Source organism: Trachinotus anak, unplaced genomic scaffold (assembly GCF_046630095.1).
Source record: "Trachinotus anak isolate AG129_WGS33_773 ecotype Australia unplaced genomic scaffold, CSIRO_AGI_Tana_v1 ptg000002l, whole genome shotgun sequence".
NCBI classification, from domain to species: domain Eukaryota; kingdom Metazoa; phylum Chordata; class Actinopteri; order Carangiformes; family Carangidae; genus Trachinotus; species Trachinotus anak.
Window position 1 is genome coordinate 13140810 of NW_027273853.1, and position 17911 is coordinate 13158720.

The 17911-nt window shown below is 41.3% G+C and overlaps 2 protein-coding genes across 10 annotated transcripts; both read left to right on the forward strand.

Annotated features, from left to right (window-relative positions):
- The first annotated feature begins 643 nt into the window (after nucleotides 1-643).
- Nucleotides 644-12216, forward strand: tpm1 (tropomyosin 1 (alpha)). Of its 8 annotated transcripts, none has more exons than XM_071499080.1 (10): nucleotides 646-877; nucleotides 1285-1410; nucleotides 1598-1723; nucleotides 5161-5294; nucleotides 5704-5821; nucleotides 6359-6429; nucleotides 7236-7311; nucleotides 7541-7603; nucleotides 7690-7759; nucleotides 11292-12216. In XM_071499080.1, the coding sequence occupies exons 1-10, from the start codon at nucleotides 764-766 to the stop codon at nucleotides 11372-11374; spliced, it is 981 nt and encodes a 326-aa protein (XP_071355181.1). In that variant the 5' UTR covers nucleotides 646-763; the 3' UTR covers nucleotides 11375-12216. The 8 variants fall into 8 exon arrangements, with proteins under 8 accessions (XP_071355153.1, XP_071355181.1, XP_071355127.1 ...); XM_071499026.1 differs by lacking the exons at nucleotides 1285-1410; nucleotides 11292-12216 and adding exons at nucleotides 8380-8458; nucleotides 9219-9435 and having other exon boundaries at nucleotides 649-877; XM_071499087.1 differs by lacking the exon at nucleotides 11292-12216 and adding an exon at nucleotides 8380-8462 and having other exon boundaries at nucleotides 649-877.
- A 1850-nt stretch (nucleotides 12217-14066) lies between these two features.
- On the forward strand, nucleotides 14067-17563 carry lactb (lactamase, beta). 2 transcript variants are annotated; one of them, XM_071499100.1, is made up of 6 exons: nucleotides 14067-14608; nucleotides 14730-14796; nucleotides 15799-15989; nucleotides 16102-16420; nucleotides 16515-16680; nucleotides 16894-17563. In XM_071499100.1, the coding sequence occupies exons 1-6, from the start codon at nucleotides 14228-14230 to the stop codon at nucleotides 17417-17419; spliced, it is 1650 nt and encodes a 549-aa protein (XP_071355201.1). In that variant the 5' UTR covers nucleotides 14067-14227; the 3' UTR covers nucleotides 17420-17563. The 2 variants fall into 2 exon arrangements, with proteins under 2 accessions (XP_071355201.1, XP_071355210.1); XM_071499109.1 differs by having other exon boundaries at nucleotides 14068-14596.
- The last annotated feature ends 348 nt before the right edge of the window (nucleotides 17564-17911 follow it).

The window sequence follows — 17911 nt, forward strand, 5'->3', positions numbered from 1 at the left end:
TACAACTTGTCCCACAGGAACTTACACTCACACACCCACCCAAACACACTCTGACACAGATACAGAAACACCAGTAGCTGCAGATTGACAAATGCTTGGTCAAACTGTTGCTGTGGCTGCGTGTGGTCCCACCCCCAGTCTGTCACAGAGCAAAAAGAGAACCCCGTCACTGTGAAATCAGAAAACATCATTTGCATGAAAAAAAAAAGAATAAATCACGTCCCAGATTTCTTTAATACTGGAATGAACAAACTCAAATGGCACTTAATAAACAGACAACTACCACAGGCAGCTTTTAGATGAGTTGTCACAGTGGTAAAACAAACTGTACAGAAGTGCCACGCAGAGATTTCATGATGTGCTCAGTCAGTAAGAACTGGGTCTTCATCTGCATCTTCTCTGTGCATTAAGTGGCTTCTGTTACATTACCATTAGGGAGCCTTTCCATGGGAGCTGCCTGCATGTCCATCACACCCCATATACAGGCGTATCAAAAGTCAAATGTTTGGGAGCAACGAATCGCTGAGCAGATCCTTAAAAAACGCCCGGGCACCCACACACGCCTCCTCCAAAAAAGTATTGGATGTCCAAAGGAATCCAGTCAGCCCCCCTTGAAAGTACATATTTGACAGGGCACAGTCAGGCAGAGCCTGCACTCCAGCTTAGCGTTCAGTTAGGCACAGACGCCCTAGCCCCTCTCTCGCTCTCTCCTTGGTTTTCATTTGGACGTTTTGTTGGTGCCGCCGAACAGCAATAAGCAGCCATGGATGCCATCAAGAAGAAGATGCAGATGCTCAAGCTCGACAAGGAGAATGCCTTGGACAGAGCTGAGCAGGCTGAGTCAGACAAGAAAGCAGCAGAGGACAGAAGCAAACAGGTCGGCTGTTTTTTTTTTTTTTTTGTTTTTTTTTGTTTTTTCTCTTTTGTGGAAAATCTCAAAGATCCATAGAAAAAGCAGGAGCGCCAGTAGCAGTATAAAGCTGCTGCCCTTTAAATGGATCGCGTCCTAAATCCGGATTAATTACTTTCTTGGATAATCCCAAATAAGGATTAAGTTAAGAATAACCCAACCTTCTTGATTTTTTGGGGGGATGTTATAAATCTCTTCTTGTCTATTTTGGCAATTGGTGATGTAAATATAGTCTGGAAATAATGTAGATCATTTAGAGAAATTGAAGAGAATATTAGAGTAGAGAATATTTGATAATGAATTATTGTCATTATTATTGCATGTTTATTTCATATTCTGTTTAACCGTATAATGTCTTTTATATGCATGTATAGTTAGAGGACGATATAAGAGAGTTGGAAAAGAAATTGCGTGTTACTGAAGACGAAAGAGATAAAGTGTTTGAGGAGTTCCAAACTGCTGAGGAAAAGCTGCTGACCGCTGAGGAGGTCGCCACCAAGGTATCTGATCCTGAAGTGCATGAGCTTCCCTAACTTTTCTCTTCTTTCTTCCCTTTCCCCTGTCCTGTCCTGTCCTCTCCTCTCCTGTCCTGTGTGTCCATCTGCCCGCGCTCTTGCGCCCTGTGCGCGCTCACGCAACTCCCTGCTGATCACCTCTGAAACTGTCCCGCACTGAAACTCGCCTCAGCTTGAGGACGATTTGGTAGCTCTGCAGAAGAAGCTGAAGGGAACTGAGGATGAGTTGGACAAGTACTCTGAGGCTCTTAAAGATGCCCAGGAGAAACTTGAGCTGGCTGAGAAGAAAGCTACCGATGTAAGTAGGGAAGGGATTCACAAAGGCACCATTCCTGCACCACGCTTCCTCACACCTTCAGTCTCTCATCACTGTGTGTGGGAAGCGACAGTTCAACACCGCAGAGAAATAAAGTCTCCTCTCTCTGCTAATCCAACCTGGCTTCATCTATGAACTGAAATCATTTTCCTGTTGGATGGGTAGGCTTTGCACATCTGCCCATCCTGGAAAAACTGATCAGCGAACTCCAAATTGGCTTTTTGATCACATGTCCAACTACTGTTGAATTGTCGCTTTATTTTATTTCATTGTTTAAGGATCACGTGAACAGTCACTTACAAGTCAGCCCAAAGACAGTCAGATTGGCTTTTAAACTGAAACCCTTTTTGAAATTTTTAATTAACTCAAACATTTTATTGTATAATAATTTTGTGCTTTTGACCCACATGTGCTCAGTCTTATATGCCTTTAGCCAAATGAGTCTTTTCCAGAGGGAACGGTGAAGTGGTCTAATGTGCAGTCTTCCCAAGAGCACTGAGAGCAGGGGCCCGGATAAATATAGCTCACTGCTTTATATGGTCAAGATAGAGCTCACATCTGCGGCCTGCGCTCTTTGCTTACCAAAGGAAAAACGCTGTTTCCCGTCAAACTGGCCCAGGCAGCGTCCTCATTAAAACAAACAAACAAACAAACAAACAAACAAACAAACAAACAAACAAACAAACAAAACAAAAACAGATAACTAAATTTAGCTCATCTTCAGAACAATTAAATAAATTATCTTCTTGTTGCCCATAGTTGCTTTTTAACCCTCATGAAAAGAAAACTATGTGAAGAATTCCGACGGAGGCGTTTAAAGGCCGCGACCCTGCTGGAGACAAAACACATTTTCGCTCTTCATAAACATTTTCTCATGACAAACAGTCCTGTTAATGACTCAGGGTCAAGGACAAGCTCGGTTTGCCGTGTGGCCCTGAAGAAACCCCGTTTGTAATAATCCTTTAATTAGATTCCATCAGGGAGTGAGGCCATAGTGACTGTAGGCTACTTTATAGTCCAGTGAGTTTTAGCCTGTCACATTTGATGCCGCATTGTATTCCCTACAGGCCTAGATACTGCTGTAGTTTCTATGTTAATACCCCTATAGGAACCTTTAAATATCGCTGCAGTGCTCAGGTGCCTTTAAATACCACTCACTGTTTTTATGGCCTTGTTTTTTTTTTCATATTTTTGGAGTGATTTCCTGTGATATTTGCGAAGTCCAGAACGTAGCCAGTGAAGACTTACTGAACTGCCTGTGGCCTCTCAGGATATTTTATTACCTTATGTGCTGCCGGGAGTTGACCAGCAGGTGGCGCTGTAGCCCTGTCAGTTCACAAGCATGATTATCCCAATGCACTGACAGGACGTGTTCTCGCCATCAAAAAAAAAAAAAAAAAAAAAAGCATTGTTACGTTGCATCAATTAAATCTCTCATTTTTATTATTTTAGGGGGCAATGCAGCCGATTTCCACTGTGTGACGCTTTGCACAACCGTGCAGAACACTTAGTTTTTAGGCTTGTTTTGATATCAGCGGTACTTCCTGGACAAATGAGAGGCATTGCAGAGCGCGTCTCCAGAAAGCTTGCGCACTGACCTGGCTGTCTTCACGCAGCTTTCAGCACAATCAAGGACGTCACCTCGTTGCCTCTCAGTTTTCTCGGAAATTGTGCTGCTGCGCTTAGTATAGTGGGGCTTTTTTTTTTATTATTATTATTATTTATATAGAGTTGTACAGAAAACAATGGCTGGGGCTACATCACTGGATGCGGTAAAACGAAGGATCAAATCATTGCAAGAGCAGGCCGACAGTGCCGAAGACAGAGCCGAAAGATTACAGAAGGAGTTGCTTGCGGAGAGGAAAGCCAAGGAACAAGTAAGCATGTTTACCGCCCGTGCAGGCGGACAGCAGCCGCTTATCAGACGCAGTCACACATCCTCCCCTTTGTAGCCTGCTTATGTGTGTTCGCTTCTCTCCGTGCGCTCACTTTGAATTGATACGCAGTGAGATAGCGGGGTTTCTCTTGATACACCGCAGTGCTGCAGGCGGCTCCGTGCAGTGACACCACAGAGTAGTGTGCTGAGGGTTTGATAGCCTGCTGCTCCTGGCTAAGCGCTCCTAATTGGTAACGTTAGGCCGCTGATGCCCAGGTCTCAGCCGCTGAGCGACCCTGACACATCAGGGTCACTGTGTTGCCTAATCTCCTTACTTTTATTTCGCTCGCACCTCCTTTCGCTGCGTTTCGCTGTAACGGTCCCATTCAACCTGCTTTCTAGTGAGTTCCGTTTGTTCCGTGCTGCAGGCACCGCAGCACAAGGTTAAACACATGGAAAATATATAGATTTTTAAGCAACCAGGAAGTTACAAGTAAAACTGTGGCAACATTTAAGGTGCCAGTGTGCACTGTGCGCTTATGCTCTTTGACTTTCCCATATAAGGGCATTAGGCTTTCATAGCTACGAAGTGTGATTTTCCCTCAGTGTGAACACAACCGCATTCATCGAGAGGGGGGGAAATCTTTCTGCAGGGACTTACAGCAGTCAGAGTCTGCCTCAGCCTCAGTCTGACAGTTTGCAATTTATGTTATGTAAGATGTTTTAAATGGAATTGAAACCACCGCCCCAGTTTATACATAATTAGTAACTTCCTTGTCACACTTCAGACCTTGAGATGCACTTTGCTCCAGCGCTGTACGCTTGAACATGGGCTGCAAGGGGGAAACAGACTAGAAAGGCCTTTTGAGTCAGTCAGACTCTCTGGTAGTTGTATCCTGTTTTCACCATCACCATGCATTTTCAGGACAATGCAGGTCTCATACCTGCTGAGCAGACATCAGAAAGCAGAAGTAGATACAGGTTTGAATAATTCACAGAAAAGCCCTGCTCTCTTTTCAATACCACATCTCTATTTGCATGGACCAGTGTCGCAAATGTGACCAGTTGTATCACACTTAAATGTCTCCTACAGTTGGGAACTGTCTAGAGAGGCTCCCCAGTGGTTGTATGTGAACCATGTGAGCAATCATTCACTGTATAATTGTCTCAGGCCCTTTGGCTTGAGCCTTGTTAATGTTCTCTCGGGGGCCTGGCAAATGAGGCAGGGTATTCAACCTTCTGTCAGCTTGGGACATTGTTATCATTATTATGTAATCAGTGAGGAGCACAGGCAAGCCTCTCGGGAGAGGCCTCTTCTCAACAGGTGTCACACGGAAACACTTAAGTAACCGTGACTGCACTCACCCATCGAGGATGAAACAAAGTTTGAGAGCACTACAGAGACTCCCCCACCCTGAAACAAAAACACATACACCATCGACATTCTTTGGGCTGACATGTATGTGTGCACGTGTGTGATTTCCAGGTTGTTTGTTAAAGAAGGAGACCTCCAAATTCTGACGCGCTGTTCTTCTCTCCCTAGGCTGAGGGAGATGTCGCTTCCCTTAACAGACGTATCCAGCTGGTTGAGGAGGAGTTGGATCGTGCTCAGGAGCGTCTGGCCACTGCCCTGACCAAGCTGGAGGAGGCTGAGAAGGCTGCTGATGAGAGCGAGAGGTGGGTTTCTTTTGAGCAGTGAAGACTCAGGCGTCTGATCTCTGCCGTTTCACCCCGGCTCTCTTGCTGCAGAGACCAGGTGGCAGGGCATGAAGATCCAGCGCAGCTGTGTTTGCATCCCTTTGTGTGGGGTACAAGCAGCCCCTCTGTGCTGCAGAGCTGGATTCATTCATTCACTGATTCACTAGTTGTGTCAGATGGTGCAGTCATTTCCTCACATCCCAAATTCTGCCTCTCCTTAATGTCAGAAAACAATTAGCCGTTTACCCTTAGAAATTAAAGATTAAAGATTTACCAGAAAACGCTGCAGTGCACCAGACATGTGTTTCCTCAGGGATACTGTCAGGCTGTTTGTTGGGTCTCAGCTCCTGATTCCTAACATCCCTTAACTGTCTGTCCCCACACACAGAGGCATGAAGGTCATTGAGAACAGGGCCATGAAGGATGAGGAGAAGATGGAGCTGCAGGAGATCCAGCTGAAAGAGGCCAAACACATCGCTGAGGAGGCTGACCGCAAATATGAGGAGGCGAGTTTTTCAGCCACCGGCAAGCCACCCCAAAACAAATCTGCAACACCAAACATCCAGTTGCTCAGTTTCTGCAATCAGTAAATCAGTACCACTGTGAAATACTGTGATAATTATTGACAATTGTTAAACACTTAAATGACCAATCAGAAAGCACTTTTACTCATAATATGTAATTATGGCCCCACTTTTGGATTTTGCCCCAATATATTAACATTAATTTATGAGTTTACACTACAATTTGATAGCAGATCTATTATTTAATATTTATTTATTTGTCAACAACAATAACTCTTGTGGGCACTCATAAGTGGAGGCTAGTGTCTAAACCGATAATGAAGGACAATATAGTGAAAATCCATTGTATTAATGTAACATATTGATTCATATGAGAAGTCATAACTGTTGACAAATACTATCTGCTTGTAACCACATGACTGTGTGTTAAAGTGAAGTGTTATCAGGTACAGTTTATTCATATGTGTCACTCATCAAGTATTAGTTGTGTTGTAACACTCTGTTGTGTTGCACCTAAAGGTGGCCCGTAAGCTGGTCATCATTGAGGGTGACTTGGAGCGCACAGAGGAGCGCGCTGAGCTGTCAGAAGGGTAAGATGTTTCCCCTTTGTCATGGCTGAACCTGCATTTCCACTCACACGTCCACCAGCATTTAAACAGTTGAAGCTTTCAGCACTAATACACAGAGTATAGGACCTGTTTCCAGTCAAACAGTGTGCCCTGTGTTCTTACTGTATGTGCTAATTATTTGCATGCTCTTCATGGTTTGAATGGTTTTGGCTTGCACGCGTACGCCACACCCACTAACAGACGAGCTCGAAGATTGGAGGAAGAGCTAAGGGTTTTGGAGCAAGGCATGAAATCACTAAGCTGCTCAGTCACAAAGGTACTACAAACAAAAACTAACGCATACATATATCTTTGAGTGGCTCTTTTCACTTTCATTCGTGCTGCCGAATGAAGCCTCTGCTTCGCTTGCTGTGCTTGTTACTTTCCTCTTTCGTGCTCTTTTACTCTGGCTATTAGACTCTTTCATGCCTCTAACACAGCAGGGACTGTGCAAGAATAACACCTCACGTTAAAGAGAAGCATGATATTCAGCTCAAAAAGAATTTAGCAAATAATTTTTTTCAACTACTATCTGTGTGATGACAAGACTCACATTGCTATTCTCACATTCCTGCTCTGTTAAGGCACCTTTTAAAGCACTTGGGGTTCCCTCTTTGTTTAATCCCTGTAGTTCTTATTCATTTTGTGTCCTCTCCCTCCCTCCTCCTTTTTTTTCCCTCCACCTGTTTTGTGTCTACCTCTGGTTCTGTCCATCCTTGCTTCCCTCCTTTTCCTCCCCCTCCTTCTCCTTCTCTTTTGCAACTTTATCCTCTTGTCTAAAACACCAGCAAATGCTCTGAGCTTGAGGAAGAGTTGAAAACTGTGACCAACAACCTGAAGTCACTGGAGGCCCAGGCTGAGAAGGTAAGTGCAACCCTCTGGCCAAGTGCATGCTGTCAAACCCATCAGTTCCCCTGTAGCCTTGGTGAACGGGGAGCAAAGGAGCCTGGGTAGCCGAATCTCTTCACGCCAGTTTTACTTCACAATATATGTCTTAGAAAATGTGCGTGGTATCACTTTGAATATACTAGGACATTCAGAGTTTGACTCCATGCCCATATGTTTGACTCCCATCATTGTTTTTGTCCCACAGTACTCACAGAAGGAGGACAAGTACGAGGAGGAGATCAAGGTCCTCACCGACAAGCTGAAGGAGGTAAAGTATCACAGGGCCTTGTATGGGATTATCCATGTCACAGATTGAGTGTTGGACTCACTCATAAATCTGTCTCTTGACCACAGGCTGAGACTCGTGCTGAGTTCGCTGAGAGATCAGTAGCCAAGCTTGAGAAGACCATTGATGACTTGGAAGGTATGATTTTTTTTGATGCACGTCACCCCAGAATACTACTCTGGTTATTTTGAAATGGGTTTTCTGGTATATTTGTCAGGGTACTTGGTAAGTGCTCAATGCTTTTTAGAAAATCTCTTTATTAGCCTAGTCTTTGCTTTGCTCTTGATCTCTATTTCTGCTTCCCTTTTAATTTCATCATGGCTTTTTTTCAGACAGCATCATTCTTTTGTTGTGATGACTCTTATGCTTTCTTGTCTGGTTGATATTTGTTTTTGAGTTTCAAGGTAGGAAAGAGTGGCTTTGATGTTTATCAGATATCAGGGCCTAGATGTTGACTTAGTGTTCAAGGAGTCACAGTGAAAGCTAAGGTCTGAGAGCCATGTGCCAGTGAAATAAATGGTCCATTTCTTGACGGTGCTGAGGAATTTACCCTTTTTTTGCACTTTCATTCTATCATTTTCTGGTATAACTTTGTTTTCCTCTTTTTCCCATTTTTTTTTCTATCACTTCTTCCTGTCTTCCTCCCTCTCTTCTCTATGGTCTGGATGCTTCACCCTTCACCTCCATGTCATGTGCTCCTCCACCTTTGCTCTCATTCACTGCACCTCCCTCCCACTACACCCCTGACCCACCAATAGATGAGTTGTATGCCCAGAAACTGAAGTACAAGGCCATCAGTGAGGAGCTGGACCACGCCCTCAACGACATGACTTCCATGTAATTTTCAACTTGCTGTGCCTGTTTGTTCCGCCGTCACTCTCATTTCCCCTTCTCTGTACATCACCTGCGCCGCCTCCATCGTCTCTCTGATAGTTTCTTGTACCCGTTATCCCACTCGTGCATCTGTCCCTAGACTTAAAATGGTTATGCTTTGTTTTTATTATGGTTATAATGATAGTGTATCTGTATCAGTATCACTGATGTTAGAGAATACTGGAAACGGGACTGAGGTAATCTAATGCACGAACAAAAACAGTATTTACTTATTTAATTGTGAGTTGTATACTTTTTTGCAGTAAGTATTGATTGTTCTTTCTGTCAGTTTACGCATTTTTATGAATCACTAATTTTCAAAATAGTCATGGTAATTTTACCTGATATTTTGACATCCAAGACAATGCATGCAGATTGTCTATTGAAATGTACTGTGTTAAGGAAACATTTCAATGAATGTGATTCAGTCTTTCTTCTTCTACTAATATGGTCTACTTCTGTCCAGAAGCAAGGCCCCCTGTGTGTTTGTGAGACCCTCATCCATTGTCCTGTCATCATATAAGTTGAACTGTCATAGTTTTGGTTGAGCCCCCAGTTTTACTAAACATCTGGCCATTCAGTGGGAGACTGACACTATGCATTGTGGTTTTGTAGTGCAGTGCCATAACTCCTCTGGTTCTGGTGTATTGTGGTGTGCATCTGAAATTTCCATAGGTCCCACAACTGACCCCCAGGTTCACTTTACCTCTTCTCTCCCACGCAGATAAATTGTTTACACCTCATCAAAGACGCCTCCTGCCGGCTGAGCGGCATCTGTCTGCTCTCTCCAGCCTTCACTCCATTTTCCCTTCCCTCTCTGTCTTTGCTTTCCTTTCCTATTTGTGTTTTCATCCTCATGTCGACGTTACTTGCATCCCATCTCTTGTACAGAATCCTAGAATCTTTCTGCGTTGTGTAAAAAATAAACATCCTTCCTTCTATGTAAGCTGTATCTCTTTACTCTGTCCTTTTTTTTCCTTTTTAATTTCTATTTATTTTAAAGTGGCTCTGATAGAACCAGGAAGTTATATTTCTAATTTTGTTTCTGCATCTCAACAAACCACTAGCTGAGCTTTACCCTGCTTTCCTTGATGTAGTTTTACAGATTTCAATGGATGTTCTTTTTATTTTCTTCAGACATTGTTCTGTGAAGCTAAGATATTAGGAATATCACAATAGTGCTTAAAGCACACAAACCAAAACATCTGCAGGGACTTGACTGAAAACTGAGCTGAGTTGTCTTCTCTGAGACTGATGCATGCAAGCACTTTTCAATATTTAGTACTGTGGCAGGATGAGCTGACTTGGAAGATTTGAGCAGTGGATGGAATCAGTGTTGGATTGTTATCAGGAAGATTGTGGTGAAGTAGAGGAATGGGTGTAATGGTGGAATACAGAAAAGTATGTGAGATTTGTTGAGCCTCATCTGCTTGCTGGAAAAATTGGATGAAAGATGATCAGTGATTATGAAGACACATGGGCTTTGTATGATGCACAGTATCCTGTCATATATTTGAATAAATATACGATCACACATTCTGAGTCTTTTTATTAAATCCATATCTATAAAGTCAGGCACAGAGAGACAAGCAGAATCGAGCAGTTTCTGGAGCTGTGTGTTTTGAGACTTTATAATTTATATTGGACAGTAGAACAATTGTCGAGCCACATCCTTTAACTCAAAAATGTCCAAGCAAACGTAGGCTGCAGAATAGACAATTCTCAGTAGCAGTTTATCCTATTCTGATGTTGATCAGCCATATTTAAGCATATGCTAATGATATGCTTTTGATAGAGGATATCATGACTGAGCAGACAGATGCCGCATTCATAGAATTCATTATTTTTTTCTATTTTGTTGCCACACTGTCCAATTTAAAGGTTTAAGTTTTTTAAGTTGCTGCCATGTTTCCTTTTAACCTTTCTGGGTTAAATCTCTTCCTACTCTGTTTTCACTCAACACACTGTCCTGCCATGTGTCACATGCTGCAGAGAAAAAAAAAAAACCTTGGACTACCAAAACTCCCTGTCAAAAAACAAGGACATCCAAACGCTGTTAGATCATGTTAATTAAAGGATATTTTCAGTCTGTTTTACAAAGACTAAAAAGGTCATCAGTGATCTATACTAAAGAAGGTAGGTGTCAACAGGCAATGCACTATCTCTTCCAATTTTCTCTGATTTCCTGTCCTCTCTCTGTTTCTCAACTTGCTTTCTGACTGCAAAGATCGCCTCTACCAGCAACTTGAGAAAAACCGCCTTCTCACTAATGAACTACGCGTGGCCTTGAATGAGGACTAAATTGTGTGAATGTTTTATCTGTTTGTTACGGTTTTGTCTTTGATGTGTGTATGACAATCTGATCCAGTGTTTGATCCAAAGCTCGACACCTGCACTGCTTGAAATTTGTGTTGCCGTTTGTGGAAATATATTTCTAGTGGAAATATGGTGAAAATCAGGGATTATTTCAAATACATCATTTTTTAATCTTACAGTTTATTGTCATGAAATTATACTATCATCATTTTTGAAACCCCGTTGGTGTGTTTGTGTGTTTTAATAAGGCCTGGAGACTGTAACCTGTTTGCATGGTTGCTTGCATTTCATAATATGAGCTTGTTTAGTCAGTGTGTTTCTCTTATTTTTGTCAGTCCTGTGTAGATTGGGTTAAAAAGCATTCAGATTTAATGACTGACCTGAATGATGTAGCCAGCTTCATTATTAATGCAAGCTAACCAACTGACTCACTTGCGCTCGCTTGTGTGAGATTAAAATTTTTCATTTGATGTTCTAACAGAGAAACTGTCACAAGCTAAAGAAGAGAACCTCGAAATGCACCAGATGCTGGACCAGACTCTAATGGAACTGAACAATTTGTGAAAGCATAGTCTGACCCCCCCCCCACACACACACACACACACTGTGGTTTTGGCTTTTTGTACTTGCACCTTGCTTACCATAAACCCCTCTTCTCGTACCTTGCCCATGGTGGAGAACAAACAGCCAGATGCTATTCCTATTGCACCATTCTGCCTTCAGTGGAACTCGACCAAGGAGCAAAGCTAAAGGGAAGTAAAGCTCAACCATTCCCTTTGATGAAGCCTAAACTGAGAAACACCATTGTTTTCGCAAGCTAGCTTTCATCTTGTAATGATGTCCGCCTTTTGCAATCCTTGAGATAGTTTTTTTTTTTTTTTCTTTTTTTTTGTGTGTCAAGTCATCTGGTGAAATGACATGTGCCATTGGTTATAAAAATTGTTTTCTACATCTGCATTGAAGCTGATCCGGTACGTTCCATTCCACCCTGATTATGCACATACCAAAGTATAAAGTGGAGAAATTTTGCACTTAATTAAACCTCAACATAATGCACATTTTGCATAATGTAAGAAAACTATATGTAAAAAAAAATACATTCCCTCCTCCCAGAAAATTTCCTCTCAGAAGTAAGTATACATTGGCTTTGCCTGTCTGTATGTATACTGGTGCTACTGTATTGTTAAGCAATGACAGAAAAATGCTAATGCATTACAGTATAGTCTTAGTTTTCTTTAAAAACATTGTTCAAATATTTTTTTCATCTTGTCTATAAAGTATGATTCAAATCATCTGGTTGTGCATTGTTTTAGCATCATTTTAATGTAGATGTTTCAAGTGTTTATCATATCTGAAATGTACAAATTAAGACTATAAAATAAAAGCACGTTTTGAAAGTTTTCTAATTCTGTTTGTGGTGTATATATAGCCCTTTTGTCCATCCTAGAGGTGAAGGGAATTTAAGGTTTTAATAGAAAGGGGTGAATGAATAACACCTGATGCACTTAAAATGAAAAGAAAATATATTAAATAGACTTTATCTTCCTCACAGAGATGTTGAATGTGTTAAATTTTTCAGAACAAATGGAGATCTGTTCATTTTGGCTCATGTGCACTTGACCCTCAACTTGACCTCCAGCTGGGGGAAAAACACTGTCATGTGTTTCTTTGGTTCACTGCAGCTCTGCGCTACTGGACCATATCAATTCAGTTTCAAACTAATCAAACCATGCAGAAAGAGTGGTACATTTTCTTACCACCAAAATGGAGATTGTTACTAGAAGATAAAAGTTTCTGTAGTCAGATCCTGAATTAAGTTGCATTTCACTTGTGTGACATTATTGTTGCATTAACCTGTGTTGGTGTGCCTGGACCTAACTTACAAGTATACTTTTTAGAAGGATATTTAGATAGATTATGACCCTATCATAAACTATGACTTTATCATGCCCTATATATTTTGCATTGTTATCTAACTTTACTCAGTAGACATCAATAGAGTTAAATGCACTATTTAAAGGGACAGCACCTCAAAACTATATATATATATATATATATATATATATATGTGTGTGTATATATATACATATATGTAAGAAAACCAAACCAATGGGGAAAAACCCAAACTCATAAACTGAACTGGACCAGAGCAAACAAATTTTAGGTGTGAAAATTTTTACTTAAGTACAGACAGTTGTGGCAGTTTAACAATAAGACCACAATTCATCTTTGTGTTCAGCATCACCTAATGTTTGTAATTTTGTGTTTTTGTTTGGTGAAGTGAAGTGAACAAATTTTCATTTCACTAAACAGGAAAGTGACAGCTGGTCAAATAAACATTAAACTGAGTAAATATTTTTACACTAAATTCAAGCAACTACAAACATGTTTACATGGTGCACAAATTCTATCCATTGAGCTTTCAGCTTTGGACAATATATGCTGTTTTAACATTAAATATTCAAGTTGTATTGATTGCATAAAACACAAATTTAGGCTTTGTATGTGTTGTGTTCAGCATAACTTCGCGAATGTTGTTTTGTATTTTTGTTATGTAACACATTTTTAAAATTTTATTGAGCAAGAAAGTGACTACTGGTCTTACGAACATAAAAACATTTAGCGCATATTTTTACAAACATTTTTTTAGTTCATTCAATTATCAAAATTATAAGATAAGTGTACAATGTATGTGTTGTTAATTGGCCTTGAACTAATTAGGCTATATTGACTTTATAAATTTAAGCACAATTAACTAAAAAAAAACATTTGTGTGGGTTTAACAATGAAATTTTGTTTTGCAGATAGATTGGTAGTATCAGTGTAGTATGTACAAGATTGAAAAGAAATGTATCTAGCTCATGTTGGATCACAGTCAAGGCACATTTACACTCTTGTAAGTGCTGTTATTTGCATCTCTGCTTCTGTTGTGTGCATGTACAGTGAGTCTCTTCAGTTCGGAGAATTCACACAATGAACATTTATTTACCATTAAAACTCTTATATTTAAACATAGATGTGATTAAGTAGGCTACTTAGCATTTTTTTTTTTTTTTTTTTTTTGAAGGTATTCAAAATATCAGCTATTCTGTTATTAATAATGTATTGAGGCATATTTCTCTACTTTACGTGAAAGTGCATTTCTACTTTAACAATTAACTATTCAAAGCATTTATATCGCTATTCGTGTCAGTGAGCCTGCACAGGTCTGAGCTGGCGTCTCACGGCTCGATGTTGTCTGAATCCTGATTCGATTCATCCGGTCTGGTTCGAGGACGCATACAGGAAGCGAGCAAGTTGTTAGTAGCAAGCAAGTTGTCTGCAGCTCGCCGACCTGGGCCAGTAACCGCCAACAAAAGGAGCTGCGTTTCTTTTTTTAAAAAAATAAATAAATAAAATAAAAAAAATTAAAAAAAAATGTCGCGGTTGTTTTCGCCGAGCCGCTTTTGTGCCGCACGTCCCCTGCCGTCGGTGCGGGGGTCTCCGCTGTGGACGCTGCGAGGCGGAGCCCGACCGAGGCAGCAACAGTCGGATCAGCGAAGTGTTTTTATTCGGCAACAAAGACGATACGTCGGAGGGTCCAGTGCAGCTTTTTCTAAATACCGGACAAAGTCCTGGATTTGGATGTGCGGGGGCGTTGGGGTAGGGATCGCTTTAGCTGTCGGACTGAAATATCGCGCTGACACAGTCAACAGCTCGTGTGTTGATAAAGTTGCGGAGGCGGAGAGGACTGGTCGATACGGCGCTGCAGTGAAAGTTAGCAGAGACCTTGTGGAGCGGATAAAGGTAGGCATGGAGGTAGGCCCGTGACCTGCGGGGTCCGTGTATTACTGAGCAGTCTCCCTTTGCTCTCTCTGTGTTTCCTGCCGAGCCTCAGTGCCGCCTGTGTCAGCTCGGTGTTGTATCTGTCTGTTGTCAGGCCGAGGTCGGGGCTCCTGGACTGGTGGTAGGGGTTTCTGTGGATGGTGTTCAGGTCTGGTGCGAAGGTTGGTGCCTGCAAAGTCCACTTTAAAGCAGCATTTTAAAATAAAAAAAAAAAAGTTGCAATGCCAATGTAATGAGTCTCATTTCTCCCACATTATTTCATACCAGTTTGGCTGCTGCAATCTTGACCCACAGGTGAAATAAAAGCTGGTTGGTTCTACCAGCGCAGACACCAAGCCAACATGATTTACCTTTGTCAAATTTGGGACACAACAACAGGGCTATCACTTTTTTTTTCATGAATAATTCATTGGCCAATTAGTTCAGTGGAAAAAAATCTCAAATGTTGACTAAGCTGGAGCATGTTTATGATTTTTGCTTGTAAAACGACTCTTACAATAAAGTGATCATCAAAATAAAGGAATTAATTTTTTTGTCCATCAACTAATTGATTTATCGGCTAATTGTTTTGTGTGTTGGTGCTATGCTAACTGTGTTCTCACTATGTTGAATAGCTGTTAAAGTTGCCACTCCTGCTGACATTATGTCGACACTCGCACCAGTTTGGATGGTTCAACATTGGCCCACAAGACAAATTAATGCTAGTATACCATCAATGCCACAATATATCATTGTTGAAAGTTCCCACCCTTGCCAGTTTCTCACAGTATTTGCCAGTATCGCATAACTCTGTCATTGTTTCTTATTTCATGCCAATTTTGGCAAAAAGTTGTTTGGAGATTGTGAAGCAAATTAACAGCATTTGTTTACTAGACATAAGAAATCTAGGAACAATATGAAAGAAACACAAGAAGAGGATAAATTATTAACAAACAAATGGCTTTTAATGTTTTGCTCTATTTGCCTTGGAACACAAGTGGCCCAGTTGCAGCTGTCAAATTAACCAGCAGATTCCCAGAGAAACCAGAGACCCAGTAACACTCAATATAAAATTAAGCATAATTCTCTTACGTGGTCTCTTTCCTTTCCTGAACTGTCCCAAAAATGATATGATAGTGCTTTACTTATTTCTTTATGTCTTTAAAATTCTTCATGTAATTCAGGGATCGGTTATGCTGATTTGGAGAACCGTGTCCCATGCAGCCCAGAAACTGTGATGCGAATCGCCAGCATCAGTAAGCCCCTCACATCTGCAGCTGCTGCACGACTGTGTGAGGAAGGGAAACTAGATCTTGATGTCCCGGTCCAGAAATATGTCCCAGAATTTCCACAGAAACAATTTGATGGACAGGATGTAAGTCAATTGAAGTAATGCAAAATGTAATGTATATATTTTTTTCTATTTAATAAATCCTATCTTGTTCATTTTTGTGTTCAGCTGCACATCACTTATTCTCTTCTTTCAGGTCACAATAACCCCTCGCATGATTCTGTCCCATCTGAGTGGTATACGGCATTATGAGAAGGATGCAAAGAAAGTAAAAGAGGACAAGGAGAAAGCTAAGCGACTTCTAAAGCCACCACTTAAAGAGAAAGAGGATGAGAAAAGGTCATCTGAAAAGAAAGATAAATCCACAACAGAACAGAACACTAAAGGCAAAGAAGCCACCCAGGCTCAGAGGAAAAAAGAGTTTGAGCATGAAGAATATTACTTGAAGGACAATTTCGAAAATGTTACTCAGGCCTTGGACCTCTTCAAGAATGACCCACTCATTTTCAAACCTGGTAAAGCACACATTTGCTTACTAAGCCTTTCAAATATAATGCATTTTCGATATTAATATATTGATGAGTAAGATGTACGTTTTGCTACATGCAGGCACCACCTTTTTGTACTCCACCCATGCCTTTACCCTGCTTAGTGCTGTTGTGGAGCAAGCTGCTGGCCAGCGCTTCCTGGATGTCATGATGAACATGTTTCGTGAGCTGGGAATGCTCAACACTGTGCCTGATGAGAATGACCCTATTATTTACCACCGCTCCAGGTAATATACAATAACTAATATCAAGTTATGTCCAAATTACTGTGACAAGAAACAGTTGAGTACGGAGATGTATCAGTGACATCAGAGTAGAACTATTTGGAGATCTATTATTTTTTTGAGATTGTTTTGATTGCTCATGATTCGTTTTCATTGCACATTGCATGCTAAAGATCCAATGGTGGGTCTATATTTAAAGATAATGCTCCTCCACAGATATTATCGTCTCAGCAAGAAAGGACGTGTTGTTAACTGCCCATATGTAGACACCTCCTACAAGTGGGCAGGAGGCGGCTTCCTTTCCACTGTGGGAGACCTGCTGTTGTTCGGTAATGCTCTGCTCTACAGCTACCAGGTGGCCCACCTAAAGGACACTGAGGGCTTGCAGCCTGGCTTCCTCAAACCCAAAACTGCCTTAAACCTCTGGGCACCAGTTGACAGGACAGAAGGCAGCTGGGATAAGGATGGAGTGTATGCCCAAGGCTGGCTGGTAGTGGAGAAACTGCAGAAGTACGGCCAGTGCAGGAAGCGCAGACACTACGTGTCGCACACAGGCGGCGCTGTTGGAGCTAGTAGTGTCCTTCTTGTATTACCCAGTGAGGAGATATACCAATGTCAAGGACAGAGACCCCTCCTCCCACAGGGAGTGGTGGTCACAATCATCACTAATATGCAGTCTGTGGGACTCAATAGCACAGCACTCAAAATTGCGCATGAATTTGACAAAGCCAGATGCCTGTAAAAGTAAGTTGTTTACAGAAATGCAGGAGTTTACATTTTACTGAGAAGTATTTCAGATAAACTGTGTGATCGTGTGTAATTTTGATACAGTTTTCAAATATGTGTAGAGAATGTCTTAGATAGTGGAATAAATCTTTAACATGTATTTTACGTACGTTTTATGAAATGCAAATTGACTTCAGATTTTTTTCAGTTACAACACTTGGCAGGGAGGCCATTCAGCCACTAGGGGGAAGCAGTTTACCACATTTCCTACACAAAAGGGAGCCCACTGACCTATAATATCAGTTTAAAGGCTTCACACAGAAGCCATTCTCTGCACACAGTAATGCAGCTCTCCCATTAAAAGCTAATACAACAATCCCGTACATTTTTTCAATATATTCATTTTACAAAAACATTTCATACACAGTGGAAAGAAGCTGGTTGCTATTTAAAGATAGCCTTAAAGTTCGTACAGCACATGTAATGACCTTTTAGGGCCCACCCTGCC